The sequence below is a fragment of the Vigna umbellata genome, chromosome 2 (assembly GCF_029865625.1).
Source record: "Vigna umbellata cultivar VRB3 chromosome 2, Vumbellata_1.0, whole genome shotgun sequence".
Lineage (NCBI taxonomy): Eukaryota > Viridiplantae > Streptophyta > Magnoliopsida > Fabales > Fabaceae > Vigna > Vigna umbellata.
In genome coordinates, this window is record NC_142166.1 from 33,842,456 (window position 1) to 33,857,669 (window position 15,214).

Sequence of the window (15,214 nt, forward strand, 5' to 3'; positions counted from 1 at the left end):
TTTAGAGCACTCATGAATATCGGGCATGCGCATGGCCTAGTAACCGCATCATAGTGATAACAACAAGGATTGTGGGAGTGTACTGTGATTGATAAACCCCTAACACACTCAAGTGTCTTTGGTTCATATAGCTTGTTATACCAACTACACTGTGTGTTAAGTTTCTTGATATAAGACTGGTTCATATAGCTTGCTATACCAGTTCTTATGCATTACATCTTGTGAAACCCAGAATAATTTCTTTTGTTCTTTCTTTTTTGTACATATATTTTGCAAATATGTGGGGGATTGTTATAAAAAGGTGTGCCTTCAGTGTCGTTATATTGAAAAATATCTATATTGTTTCGTTGTTCACGTTCCGCAAGGAACGTTGAAACGTTGCAACTTCAAGTGGTCAATACCACTCTTCCGCAAGTCACGCTCAGGATCATCCACGTTCAAAGAGTGGTTTCACTCACCCGCAAGGCACAGTTTCGAGAAGCTTCTTCTGCAAGATCTTTTCCTTGGATCACTCCTTTTCTTGCTCTATAAATAGAGCCTTTCATCCATTCTAAAAATGATCATCACAACCTCTTCTCTATTTCTCTCTTCTATCAATTTCATTCTTTCTTTTCTTTCCTAAAAATATTCTGGGTTTAATTTATTCTCTTTTTAGGAGATCCTTGCTAGATCTGAAATCCTCAGAAATTCTGAGAAGTTCTTGTTGTATCCTAGGAAGCTTACGCAATACACCGCGGATAAGTCCTTAAAGACAGTGATCTACATGCCTCAGGTAGTCTTTTGTTTGTGATCTTTATTCTATTATCGTCAGCTTCTACAACAAAAAGAAGTTGTTAATGATTTATTAAGAGAAGTAGGTATTGAAAGTACTGAGTCACTCTGAGTCACTATAAACTCATTGCTTCTCTACCTTCAAATTATTAATAATTAAATACACATTTTAAATAATGAAAAGTAAATTTTAAAAATGTTTATTTTAAATATATTAAATAATATCGATAAAAATATATTTTTATCTTTAGATACTTGAGTACGTAACATAAAACATATTAATAAACTTTATTTATGATGGAGGTGAAAATTATGAAATATTGAAGGAATCGATAATCATTAATACTCTGAGTAATTATATTCTCATGTTTAGGTGGATTTTTGTATGCCAACTACTAAATTGAAAGGCGGCATAATTAGCAGTAATAATAAATCTCAATCAAACAATAGAGGAGCGTTGGATGAGAAAACACGTGAAAGGATCGCAAAAGATTAGTTAAACTTTAAATTAAGGATTGAGTGGAGGAAGGATTTGGTGCTGAGAATAGGTGCTGCTTTAAATAAGCTAATTTTGATTAGGATGTATCAATTCAGGTACCATCATTAAAATTCCCAACTGCTTTTTACTCCCCATTTTATTCCAAATTCTAAAATTAATTGAAATTTAGTTTCAGTAACATTACTTATACAAAAAAGTAAATTAAAAATTAAATAAACTGTCATATCTAGCTGCAATAATATTAATATGATAATAACAATAATAATAAATACAAGGGGACAGCAGAGAAGCTGTCTTTGCTTTTCAGTTGCTAACATAATATCTATGTCCCAATTGCTTCTGCAGCTCTGAAACACTACAACAAACCACTTCAAGACAAAACAAGGCCAAATAATATCCACACCTTCTTTTTCTGTCACAAAAGTTTAGTCTCTTATTTTGTGCTCTCAAATAGTGTGAAGAAAAACTCCAACCATTGCAGTTGGAAAACATCACAATTCACAAGCTCGGTAAGACCAATTAAAATCTTCCGCACTCTTCATGGTCATGCTTTGCATGATGATGGCTTTGGTCTCTGAAAATTTGAATAGACATGCCAATAGTGATTTTTGATTTTCTGTGCTTCTGGTTTTCAGTCTTCATCCTACAAAGTCTTAGATACTATTCAGTGTTCAGTAACCAAAGAGATGCTTCTCTCAGAGCCTTTATCTAGTGGGATTCCTGACAGATATTGCCATAACTCAAAAAGGTTAAGCTCCTTCTCTATTTCTTGTTGATAAGAGAAAAAATAATTCACAACTTTTCTTGCTTGCTTCAGCTGCAGTACACTTCTCTGACAAGCATCCAAATTCTCTGTCCTCAACACTCAAGTAAGTAACCATCCAGTACAAGGAGTGTTACATCACACAAAGGTTTTGCTACGTCCGAGATGTTTCAGCTCTATTTTATTCAAAATTTCCTAGCTCATTTCTCCAAGCTTTTCAAGCGGCAGAGATAGATACTTCAGCTGAAATCAAAAGGGTACAAGAATTCCGAGTTTAACACTTGAATTGTTGCTGTTGTTGATGAGGTCGACACAGATAATGGCTCTTCATCACCGCTTTTTGCTTGACACAAATTCAAGCACGCCTGCACCAAGTAACGTGAATAGGACAAGAGAGGCTTTCACAGGAGATGCAAATTTTGACACCAATATGGTGATTATATTGGCTGCGCTGCTTTGTGCGCTTATATGTGCTTTGGGACTCAACTCAATTGTGCGATGTGCTCTAAGATGTAGCCGCAGGTTTGCTTTCGAGACCCCAGAAGAGACTGCCGCACGTTTGGTGGCAAAAGGCCTAAAGAAGAGTGCATTGCATCAGATCCCTATAGTTGTTTATGGTTCTGGTAGTGTTGGTATTGCAGCCACAGATTGTCCCATTTGCCTTGGGGAGTTTCTGGATGGGGAGAAAGTAAGAGTGTTGCCAAAATGTAACCATGGATTCCATGTAAGGTGCATAGATACATGGCTCCTCTCACACTCCTCTTGTCCTAATTGCAGGCAATCTTTGCTTGAGCAACCTACCATTTCTGGAGCTGTTGGTGCAGGAAATAGTAATTATGGCGGAAATGCTTCAGCAGGACAGGAACACGTGTCTTTGTCAGTGGCTGTGGAAGAGGTTGGTTAATCGCAAACTTAGCCCTCCACCAAGGAACGGATGAATAAATGAAGACTAGTTCGTTTAATTTGGAACCTGTTTTTCATGTTTACTGTGCATCTGTGTAATACTATGAAAATTTGAAGATATTGGGGTATATATTAGTGTGGGAACAGTGCATGTTTGGATTATTATGGTTTTAGATCTCACACTGTGTTTGTGCATGTTTTTCTGGCATGAAAAATAGTGCTGAATCTCAAATGCTTGTTGTCTGCAAATATATTGAAAAACAAGAAATGCACACATGTTTGGACACTTGGGTCAATAGCATTGTCTCCAGAAAACACATGCATGGCATTGTCTCCAAAAAATTGCAGAGAAAAAGAAAAATCTTGTGACTAGTTCTAACTTAGTTCAATTTTCTTGCTTACGTTCCTAAAGCCTTTCCTTATGATCTGAGTAGAGCTACAGTAAGCAGTTAATGCATATTTAGTTCATGATGAACATTCGGATTGTAGAACTAACTAAATATATAACTGAATCTTAATGGCTTGTGACTTAGCAATCAATGTCAGAAGACCATCAATCACACATCCCATGAAAGATCACTTATTTTCTCTGCATGTCAAAGCAAACATGGATGCTCTTTTCCACTTCCATGTGAGTGGCATATTCTTTGGTAAAGGAAAATTCACACGGTCCAAAATATTTCAATCGAAATAACCTTAATTAGTAGAGAAGAACAACCTTAATAAGTACAGAGATTAACCAAGTCCTGTATAAGCATAAAAGAAGAAAGAACTTCTTTTAAATTACTATCTTTCCACGTTGGTGGTATGTGCCAGACTCTCTCCTGTCAATTTCTATTCAAAGTTTTTGCATAGATAGATAGTTCTTACACCTTTTACAGTTACTATTCATTTGATATTTAAAAAAAGTTCAAAGTTTGTCTTCTGTCCATTTTAGTGTAGATCATAAGGCATAAAGAGAAAACATCCCTTTTCATTTCACTTTACTTATCTAGTGAAGCTTCCATACAGCAACATCCTTTGAAGTACAACATGCATTTGGTGAATCAGGATTCAAGAGCATGACAACCAAAATGCTGTCATGGTGATGCCATCACAAATAATTTGAAACCTGTCTTTATTCTTTTATAGTACTCTTGTCAATCAACCAAAGCTTTATTTAAATTCTCTCATTTTTATCCACCGCTTATAGGCTGAAAGACTCGGGCATTTATCCCAATTCCCACGTCTAAATCTTTAGTATCCGATGACAAGTATCATGTCACTAGATCAGTGGGGCACATATTTTGGTCAAGTTCTCTGCTCTTCAACTTCAAGGTTAGTAATTTGAAAATAAAAAGAGAATACTCATCTTGAGCATGGTTAGAGCAGAGCCTTGGTGATTATATATATTATGAGGTGGCTTGGGGAGAACGAAATAACAGGTTCACTATAAGATTGTTTACTCTTTAAAACATCTTCTGATACCCTTTCATGATTACTCTATTGTTCAAGCAATTGACACCTGTTAATTTATTACTGGGGTAGAAGGGAATGGTAGCTGAGATTTGCTAACAAATTAAACTTACAAACTGAGCTGCAAGTAACTCAAGAACAGATTTGACATGTTTCTACCAACCTAACCTATGTTTGAGATTGTACATTTATTTATGAGAGTTCAGAAAATAGCTGAAGTAATTGTGCAAGGTTGGTTCATGGGATGGTACTAGATCTTCTACATTTAGGCTGTGTTCTTTTGAAAGAATTTGGGGGAGATGATTTGTGGGAGATGATTTGAATGGATTTGAGTGGATTTGAGGGTAAATTTTTTGTTGTTTTTTTGAGTGGATTTGTGGTTAATTGAGAGTGGATTTAGAAGTAAAGTTTGTGAGAATTAGTGTAGGATTTGATTGATGTGATAGATTTTAAAAATTTGTTTAATTGGTAAAAAATAAAGATTACCAAATTGCCCCTACTTATAAAAATATTATAAAATTTTATTTTGTAATGTTATATTTAATTGTAAAAATGTTTATAAAGAGAAAAAAATTATGAAAAATTATTAAAATTAATGTTTAAAAATTATAAAAAATAAATTGTAGTAAAATGAATGTATTTTAAATTGTAGAATTAAATTATAATATCAATTTAGTACGAAGTGTATTTTAACTTGACAGTATTCACAACTACCTATGCTCCTCAATTTCCATAGACTCCGCTTTAGATAGTAACATCCGAAACACGAAACAATCGTTTGGATAAATCAGTATGTGGCCTCACACATGCTCAAAATTTCTAACTTGGGTGCCGCATGAAAACAGGGGTGCAATAAGCAATGACCCCATTGAATTTATCCAACTTCCTTTTAATTCTTTTTTAAATCAACTTCTGAGAATATTTTTCAACCATTAAATTCGTTCACAAATATACAATGAGTATTTTTTTTCATCAAAAAGAATTACAAGTTCTAAATGGTCTAACTGCCCCTAATATATAATGTCACACTTGATACAACTGTTCATCCTTGTCTGCTTATGTTTTCCTGCAATCTTCTTTTCAAAAATGGAAACTTGGCCCTTGGCCCCAAATACAAAGCTCGACAAATTCATATCAGGGCAGTCTTTTCTTGCACCACATATAAAAGAAATTCCTATTTTAGTTATAGAATCTGCAAGTCATTTTTTTTTTTCATTTTCGGATAACTATTTTTTTTTTAGATTGTAGAATCCAAAAACCATTCAGATTGGAGATTGGAGGCAACTCCTTACAAGGAATCTGCCTCCATGACTGGTTGGGTTCTCCATTGCTCAGAGAAACAATCCAAATATGGTGCCTACTTGAGAGAACCACGACAAAAAAACAACTGCAAACAACAATGGACGACAACGGTAGACATCGGGTTCTACAGACGAGAAGAACATGAAAAAGTATTTATCAAAGAATAAAGAGATGGTGGTCAACAACGGTCCACACAAGACAGCAGTGAAAATCATCAATGGCCGATAGTGAACGTAGAGCAATAACCAAATAAAGCATATGCGGGAGGGGTCTGTAATCGGTTACCACAAGCTGTAACCGATTACAGAAATGCAAAGAATCCTTCACAACACTGTAACCGCAAACCGATAGCTGTAACCGGTTACCCACTGTTCATCATCTTCTCAAACACGCCCATCTACTTTCTTCATCTTCAAGAACCACCTGCTGCATTCCACCAACACGCACAACGTCCTTCTTCCTCCTCCTCTACATCCCTGCAAATCAAAACCAACAATAATCGGCTATTTATTTGATGCACTGTGCTATGGAATTGGTATTCATCTGCATATTTACTTATGTGGAATTTAATATAAAGGTCGGGGCACACACGACATTTACCCTAAAATCAGTGCAAATCTTCTCACTTACGCAGGTGATCAAAAATGGATGAATCCCGCAAATCCGTCTGCGCTTTTCCTCGTTAATCCTCTCATACGAACACGACGTAACCTTCAATTCTTCGCTCTGTAATTCGCATGAACAGTGAATTCAGTTCATGCGAACACAGCCTTAAAGTGGTCTACAGTTCAATCTTGCTTCTCCTACCATTCACATGCTATCACCTTAAACTTTTTGGACATTAAGTTTATGAAAGTCTCTTGTTTATTTATGAGACAAACTAAATATCTGTTCAAGTAGTTGGAAAATTAAGTTTCTCTAAATCAAATGAATGAGGTCAGAACTAGAAAACCTTTAATTCAACTTTAGAATTTATAGGTTCATCATAATGCCTACATGGCTACATGGGTTTGGTTAACCTATGGTCTACTTCAACATTAAAATCCTTATTGATTTTATTATAAAACATAACGGGTAAACATTTTACCTACATAAATATGTTGAGTGGAAAGAAAATGAGAAGAAAAGAGAATCATTGACTAAGTTAGTCATTAGATAATGAAGAGTACTTTTGCCCATTAACTTAACCTTTTTTTTTCTTTCCCTGTTTGATTTGAAGGGCAATTTGAACACAAGAGCATATAAAACCAGATAATCATGATTGTTCTTCTGTTCACAAAATGGAATAATCTCTCTTTCTTCATGTCCTCTAAATAATCCTTTGTGGGCTACTTGGACCCACATTTTGAAAATAAAAATTAATCCCAGCACTACCCACGGATTGCAACCAATCAATAAGAAATAAGATACTCTGCAGCTTGAAATTAAAATTTCTTTGCGCATTAATCGAAAATAGACCACTCACCATCTTTTCTCTTCCCCTCCTTGAGTTCGTTTCCCCTCTTACGTTGTGTTTGGATTCAAATCCTAAACGTGCTTGTCACTGCTTTTCTGTATCAAATCACATTTAACAAAAGCCTTAAAACTACTCTCAAAACACAGCAGTTTTAACTCAAAAGTGGATCCAATTTATCAGTTATGAAACCACAGAAACATCAGAAAGAAAAATGTTAAACTATCCCAAATTTCATCTGAATATATTTTTGTCATTTTTCTGTTAAACAGCAAGATTGAAACTGACAGATGCAAGACTATCCTAAAAAAAAAGAGCAACTCAAAATAGAAACTGATTAAAGAAAGGGTCCATGACCCATGTTTTGGATTTGAATTTTACATATTGAAAAATAGAAACTGATATGTGTATATTGGTGTGAGATGGACCTTAGTATTCCGCACTACATAAAGACGACATACTTTTTCTTTGTTAAGAGAACATAAATGTTCTGTTTTTTTTGTACCATATAGTGTTTACGTGGCTCATTATGGAGGTCTGGTGGGGACTAATTAATACATGGTTTTTATAGCAGCATATAAAAACTTCCAATATAATTTAGTTGGTATATTATGTATCTTTGGCCCAACAAACTTAAGAAAACCAGTGCTTTTTTTTAAACAATAAAATGAAAATAGTCGAATTAAAGCATAATTAAATTGAGGTTAGGTTTCAAATGTTTTTAAATTAAACGTGTTTTATAACAGATTATTTTTCATGTATTGTCCATATCAATTTTTTGTATCATCTAGAATTTAGTGTAGATTTAGTTTTAAATAGTTATTATAAAAGTCAAACATTTTAATATGCCACATATATGATTAAATGCCAATATATTTCTTTTATGTGCGTTCTAATTAAATTTTGTTTAGTGTTTATAACGAAATAGCAACTCGTAAATTTTATGTAATCTGTGATTGTATGGCTTCACAAAATCACGATTGTTAATAAAATAAATAAATCAAAATTTGTGACCTTATAATCCGAAAGTAAAAAATACCTGCATCATACCTTAAAAAATGTGTCATTCTACCGTTTCAATAAATATAAAAAAGAATTTGTTCCAAAAAAGTTTATTTTAGAATTTTTTTTTCGAAAACTTGTTGTAAAGTTTGTTGGGAAAATTTTATTTTGGAGATTTTGTCATGAAAGATTTTTGGTGATATGAAAGTAACCATTTAAATGTATGATAAAGGATAAAATAGTTATTTTAAATATTATGGGAGTGTAAGTAGTACTTATGGAATGCTGGAAGAAAAGACTATAAAGTGTAGGGTTTGAATGGACTGCCACTTGAGTTGGGTGCAATTCTAACCTAAACAATTTAGGGTACACTTAGACTAAGGAACAAGTCATTTTAAATGTTATTATCAAAACTTATTTTAGTTTATAAGATAATGCATTTTAAAAAATATCTAAAATACTCAGCTAATAAATCCTAGAACTACTACTCAATCAAGTTTTAGATTATTTGTTTGCTTCAAAATAAATCCTTCCGTGTGAAACCATGGATATAAAGTTATGTTAGTGGATTCGTGAGTGAAAAATGGATTGATACAAAAAACAAAAACAAAAACCTACATTATATATGCCAGGCTATTAAACTGATTAGCAAGTAAAGGAATAATCTTTTTTTTTACGTAGTTGAGTGTGATACAAAATTATTTTAAAATACAAAAAAATTATATACAAAAGAGAAAATTAAAATTTATTCATCTATAACCCACTAGAAAGATTTTTGTAACAGGTTCAATACTTTTTAAGGCCAGTGGTGGCATATTTTGGTTTTCGGTAGTGTTAGAATTTTGTGTAAGAAAATGCTCACCTTCAAAAGTAAAAACTCAAACTTGTAGTGTATATGATGTTGATTTATGGTGTGTTGATGAAGAATAATAAGCATACATAGAGCACTTGAAAATTTGGTAAGTCACAAGATTAACATTATTCAGAAGTAGAGATCCTCAAACATTGTGTGAAGAAAAATTCAATTACTACAACTTAACAATACAAAACATAACTCCAAGATTAAGTTATGTTCAGTTGGAGAGCTCCTGAGAAAAAGTGGCAGCCAGAGATTGAATGGTTGTGGAAGACACTGCCGTTGAGCCACCAAGGTACCATTTCTTGACGGCCTCCACCACATTGCCATTCTCTAACACAAACTTGGAGTCTTCTTTCCCCTCCAAAGATACCACAATCTGCATAACAAATACAATAAACAGTGAAGTCTTTTTAACTAAAAGGTTAACTCAAATGTAATCAGCAATAAATTGATAATGATGTTTTACCTCAGCAGTAGCAGAATTTGCTGGGAAATGGTATGTGATCACTGAATGCTTCTTGAAGTACTTAGACTGGAAAAATTCAATGACTTTTTCCAAAGCCTCTTCTTCTTCTTCCTCAAATTTGTCCTCAGCTGCCAACCTATCCCTCACAGCACTCTCAATCTGAACCCCATATTGTGCACCCTTGATCTCTTTTATCACCACAAGTCTAATAAACTTTTCAACCGGAGCTGTACATACAATATGTTTGATAATTTATTAGCCTTGATAATAATTACCTTAGAAACCACCTTAAGAACACCATTAACCATAACTTTAGATGAACTCTTATTAAACTGATATATCACATAACTTTAGAATTATCATTGTTAAACGCTTACCAGAAATGAGAGCATCGTAGAACTCATCATTCTCTTCCAGCTCCTTTGCCGGTTTTCCTTTGAACTGCTGCAAGTGGCTTACTACTTCAGGCTCGAAATAGACCCCGATTGAATAGAATTTCACATGAATAAAGTGGATCTCCATGTCGGTGATTCCTGATCAAAGAGGGAAATCAAGTTGAGTCTACTTGCTACTCATGGATGAATCAAATCAAAGCCAACACTCCAGCAGTTATATTGGTCTTGATAAGAGATTTTAAGTTTATGATCTTAGATCCTTCAATTAAGTTTACTCCTTTCACTTTTAACTTGATGAAAACATTTAAACATCAATATACACAACACTATCAAATCTTAACTTCATGCCAGAGCAGAGACATAGCTGCAAGTAGAGGAAACAGGTAACTTACCATGACCCAGCAGAGACAGGGGCTTGGTAGCAGTGATCTTAGAAGGATAAGAGATTTCATCAACCAACACCTGTTCTGCAGCCACTGAAATTAAATTCACAGAACAAACAATATTTCTCTTAGACAAAAGCACAAACAGATTAAAATCAATAAACAACATTCAACAAATCATTGGGTTGAGGTAGAGATCTTACTAGTTAAATTTGATAGAGATAGAGATGAAGAGTAGAAGAGTGGAGATGGTGTGGCAAAAAGGGTGAGTTAATTAGAGTAGATATTGAAGGCTATTTATTTAGACCTCTCTTCCTGAGTAGGCTGAAAATAATAAGGTGGTAGGTAGATAGAGCAAGTTGGTCTTACACCTGTGAGTTGGTCAATTGCTAACTTTCTATATTATTTAAGGTTAGATGTTCCTAAAACCTTTTATCCACACATCACATCCACAAACAAATGAATAATATTTCATTTTCTTGAAATATACATCCTATTTGCACAAGAGGGTTTCGAAAGAAATTAAACTGTAAGATTTAAAGGGTGTAAAAAAGAGTTTTTTAATTGCAAAAGATAAATATGATGAAATGAGCTGAGTTGAAATGGTTGAGTTGATAAGTGAATGTTGACGGTATATCTCTCCGTTCAAATTTGATGCCTTTGTTTGACTAGTTGAGAAGTTCTTAGGCCATCGATGGGTAGGTGGCACGAGAGCCACCGTTCATCCTACCAACCCATCTATAAACAATTTTATTTTCTCAAGCTTTTTTTGTACTCTTCTAACACACATGCATTATGGGTCTAAAGTGCAATTACTCCAAGTCAAAGAACAACACCACTTAAACAAGTTGGGTTAGTACATGTATGTTACCTTTTATATGTCCCTGTTTAACATTTACCAAAGACGATGATAACTTGAAAGCCAGAAATATGAACATGTTAATAAAAAAAATATGAATCATTGAAGTTGCTAAATAATTCACATTATATCAATAGTGACAGAAGAAAAAAAATTGTTGTGATAAGTTCATCAATCCGGCCATGTTCCCTGCCTTACCTAATTTCAGAAACGAATTATTGGTTGGACATGGGAAGAGCATCCTACTTTTAGATAACTATTTTTGCATCTTGTTTTCGATGTAAAGATTGAAGTTTCTTTTTGTTTATATAAAAATGAATTATTTTGAGGATATTTTAATAGCGTAACATTAATTATTTTTGAGATATTTTGTTCCCACTGTGTTTGTATGCTTGTTTAAGTTCACCGAATGGGTTGGTACCTTCGTTGCAAATACAGGAATCTTCTTTTATTGCTTTTTGCATTTTTTTTTTCTCATTATTACTCTTCATTTTTTTGTGTAAGTTTTTATTGAGTGGTAGAAGTAATTTAAAATACTTTTTTCAAACTTTATTTGGTATCCTTCAATACACCTTCTTTTCAACAACTCATTAGTTTTATTTAAAATATATGATTTTAGAATAATAATTAGGAAAAAAAGTAACACCACATCTGAGTAGGGATGACAAAAAAACTCGTGCCCGCGGATAAAACCCGTGACAGATAATTAATATCCGCGAATATGTACTCCCGTAGATTGTGGGTAGCGGGTATTTTAATACCCGCTTGTACCATATGATCGGGCGGTCGTCATAGTCCATAATGAAGACATGACTGGACGGCCAGTAAAGAAGACAAGTCAGCCGATCGGGACGGCCAGTTCCATAAGCGTAATTGATTAATGTTAAGGAGATTAAGGTAAATAACGTTTAAGGGTACTGGACTAGGATTGGGCCGAGATTAAAATATTGCTAATCCTAGGCCCATGCTCGAAAACTATAAATATAAGTCAAAGGTAACAAGTAGGTGGAGGCAATTACTGTGCATTTGTTACTGTCATTGTCGTATTAGATAACCGGACGGTTCAATTACTGACTTTGACATCGGAGTATCTTTAACAGGTACACACCGGCCGGACTAGCAGACGAGAGACCCAAGGAGCAAGACTGCATGACGAGGAAGGACAAATTGTGAAGGTGTTTAGTGACTTAGCCCTATAACCGAAACATTTTGGCGCCCACCGTGGGGTCGAGTTGCTTGATAAACTCAATGGTGACCACGAGAAACATGACCGTTAATGACCCAGTAGAGATGATCTGGATGTTGCAACAAAAGATGGAGGAGATGCAGCAGTGCCATGAAGTAGAACTCATAGCCGTAAAGGTCGAATGCTCGGCTCAAATCGCCCAAGAGAAGGAATCGGAGGCAGTAGAGAAGGAGGGAGAGCAACACGCTAGGGAGCGCGGCAAAGCCACTCTGGAAGACAAAATCAAGCGTAGCGGTATGTCGAACGAAACATGGAAACCGACGGAGCCGAAAGTCGAAGGGAGTAAGGCTAAGTCTATCCATGTTGAGAGCGTCGCCGTGAACAAGCAATTGGTAGTAAAAACCGAGAGCTCATCCACCCTACTTCCGTTCGTCTAGCGATCATGGATGTCCACATATCAGAGCAATTCATCTCGCCCCAGTTCAAGATATACGACGGGACAACAGACCTAGAAGCCCACATCAAGACCTTTACCAACACAATGGCGTTCCGAATAGGCAATGACGCCATCTGGTGCCGAGCGTTTTCCCTTTCGCTGGAAGGAGAGGTGTTGGAATGGTTCAATTCACTTCCTTCGAACGCCATAGAAAACTTCACTGGATTGCAATGCATGTTCAACCGTCAGTTTGCAAGTAGTAGCACTCAAGACTTGACTATCTTCGAGTTGGTCAACCTAAGGCAAGGGAAGGAAGAAACTTTAAAGGCGTTCATGGATCGCTACCAGAAGACCGTACGACAGGTGAAGGGTTTAAGCTCGGAACTCGCCCTCCATCAGTAAAGTGTATGACTGTGGCAAGGAATGAAGTCGGGGATTGGAGAACGGAAGTCCGAACGTTAATGAGCTAACAAGACGCGGGCCGATCACTACGATCAACCGACGCTAAGAAGATTGTCCGCTACTTGGTAGTAAGGGATGACCTGTACCGGAGAGGGTTCTCCACCCCCATCCTTAAGTATCTCACCAAGGAAGAGGCATAGTACGTCATGGACGAACTTCACAATGGCATCTGTGGATTCCATATCGATCGACGAGCCTTGAAAGCCCGGGTGCTGCGAGCCGGATACTACTGGCCGTCCATGAAGGAAGACACCAAGACATTCGTTCATAAATGCATCAACTGTCAGGCCCACGCCAATACCACACATGCGCCTGCACACGCCTTGCAAATAATGGTGTCGCCCTGGCCGTTCGCCTAGTGGGAAATGGACATTATCGGCCTGTTCCCCACAGCCTAGGCACAAAAGAAGTTTTTCCTTGTTGCGATCGATTACTTTACCAAGTGGGTGGAGGCTGAAGCCTTGGCAACCATAACGGCGTCGCAAGTATAGAAGTTCTGTTGGAAACTTATCTGCCGATTCGGTCTTCCCCGCACGATCGTCACAGACAATGGACGACAGTTCATTGATAAAAAATTGGGCGAGTTTTTCAAATGCTTGGGAATCAAACACGTGACCAGTTTTGTGGAGCACCCTCAAACGAACAGTCAAGTAGAGGCCATGAACAAGACAATAGTGGCCGAGTTGAAGAAACGTCTAGGCGAGAATAAGGGAGCGTGGGTTGACGAGCTCCCAGAAGTCTTGTGGGCTTATAAATGCACCCGGTACGGAACAATCGGAGACACATCCTTTAACTTGACGTATGGTACTGATGTCATGTTGCCGGTCAAGTTAGGAGAGCCATCTTTGCGACACCGGATGGAGGATATTCATTTTAATGATAGGGAGTTAAGAGTGGAACTCGATACTGTGGAAGAGCATAGAGGCTGGGCGGCGCTAAGAGCAGAGGCATGCAAGCAGACGGTGGAGAGGAAGTACAACTCTAAAGTCCAGCCTAGAAGCTTCCAAGAAGGTGACCTGGTATGGAGGAAAACTAGTGAAGCCCGCCGTACGGCCTTACACGGTAAGCTCGGTCCTAAGTGGGAGGGGCCTTTTCAAATTTCAGAAGCCCTGGGTAATGAGACGTATAGACTCACGCATCTGGACGGACGCCAAATCTCGAATACTTGGAACGCTACTCATTTAAAAAATTATTTTAGTTAAATGATGAATTGTTGTACTCTTCTTTTCAATGATTAATACAATATTCAGGACCCTTGTCCCCGATCAAATTTTTGCAAGATTGCCAATGAAGAATGAATGAAGGAATAAACATCAAGTTGACGAACAGAGTCCCGAAGAGGAACTGCTGTCAACTTAGCCGAGCGATGAACGACAATCCCTGTCGCTCGGTATGAAGAAATTCAAGTTGGTGAACGGGGTCCCGAAAAGGAACTGCTGTCAACTTGGTCGAGCGATGAACGACAATCCCTGCCGCTCGATATGAAGAAATCCAAGTTGATGAACAGAGTTCCGAAAAGGAACTGCTTTCAACTTGGCCAAGCGGTGAATAGCAATCCCTCCCGCTCAGTATGAAGAAATCCAAGTTGATGAATGGAGTTCCAAAAAAGGAATTGCTGTCAACTTGGCCTCACGAAAACCATTGACGCTCGGCCCGACAAAATTACACTTAAGAACAATTCATTGGACGAGTCGCGGATTATAAGCTACGCTTAGGCTATCCAACAAACGAAAAACTAAATTAAGACAATACTTAAGCAAAATATCTTTCATATAATTAGAAGGAAGAAGTCGTTTAATATGATGGGTATTAAGAGGTCGATACGAAAACCCATAACAAGCCTAAGTGTTTTTACGTTCGGCCTCACAGCGAAAAATCAACAAAATATCCCTCTCCCTCGGCCGGTAGGCCGTCTACTCGTCCTGCTTGACCTAATCCTCCATCAATGGATCTTCGGGAGCAGCGTTGTCAACTTGTGCGGGTTCGTCCGCCCCCGCCTCCTCGTCATCGACCTCATATA

The 15,214-nt window shown here is 36.8% G+C and overlaps 3 protein-coding genes and 1 long non-coding RNA gene across 5 annotated transcripts; 2 read left to right on the forward strand and 2 right to left on the reverse strand.

Annotated features, from left to right (window-relative positions):
- The first annotated feature begins 1,621 nt into the window (after positions 1 to 1,621).
- Positions 1,622 to 3,116, forward strand: LOC124821788 (RING-H2 finger protein ATL74-like). Of its 2 annotated transcripts, XM_047293727.2 has the most exons (3): positions 1,622 to 1,779; positions 1,906 to 2,018; positions 2,088 to 3,116. In XM_047293727.2, the coding sequence occupies exon 3, from the start codon at positions 2,335 to 2,337 to the stop codon at positions 2,935 to 2,937; it is 603 nt and encodes a 200-aa protein (XP_047149683.1). In that variant the 5' UTR covers positions 1,622 to 1,779; positions 1,906 to 2,018; positions 2,088 to 2,334; the 3' UTR covers positions 2,938 to 3,116. The 2 variants fall into 2 exon arrangements, with proteins under 2 accessions (XP_047149683.1, XP_087962720.1); XM_088106594.1 differs by lacking the exon at positions 1,622 to 1,779 and having other exon boundaries at positions 1,786 to 2,018.
- A 203-nt stretch (positions 3,117 to 3,319) lies between these two features.
- LOC148203845 (uncharacterized) lies at positions 3,320 to 7,573 on the reverse strand. The gene is made up of 3 exons (XR_015784269.1): positions 7,159 to 7,573; positions 6,294 to 6,496; positions 3,320 to 6,169 (listed from the first exon to the last, which is right to left on the reverse strand). It is a non-coding gene; the product is annotated as an uncharacterized LOC148203845 (long non-coding RNA).
- A 1,530-nt stretch (positions 7,574 to 9,103) lies between these two features.
- CHIL (Chalcone-flavanone isomerase family protein) lies at positions 9,104 to 10,615 on the reverse strand. The gene is made up of 5 exons (XM_047293725.2): positions 10,455 to 10,615; positions 10,261 to 10,344; positions 9,851 to 10,006; positions 9,474 to 9,700; positions 9,104 to 9,383 (listed from the first exon to the last, which is right to left on the reverse strand). Coding segments are annotated over exons 1-5 (630 nt in total). The 5' UTR covers positions 10,456 to 10,615; the 3' UTR covers positions 9,104 to 9,221.
- Positions 10,616 to 13,853: 3,238 nt separating this feature from the next.
- On the forward strand, positions 13,854 to 14,496 carry LOC148203846 (uncharacterized). Its single transcript, XM_088107784.1, has 2 exons — positions 13,854 to 14,317; positions 14,445 to 14,496. Exons 1-2 carry the CDS (start codon positions 13,854 to 13,856, stop codon positions 14,494 to 14,496), a joined length of 516 nt encoding a protein of 171 aa, XP_087963910.1.
- Positions 14,497 to 15,214: the final 718 nt, after the last annotated feature.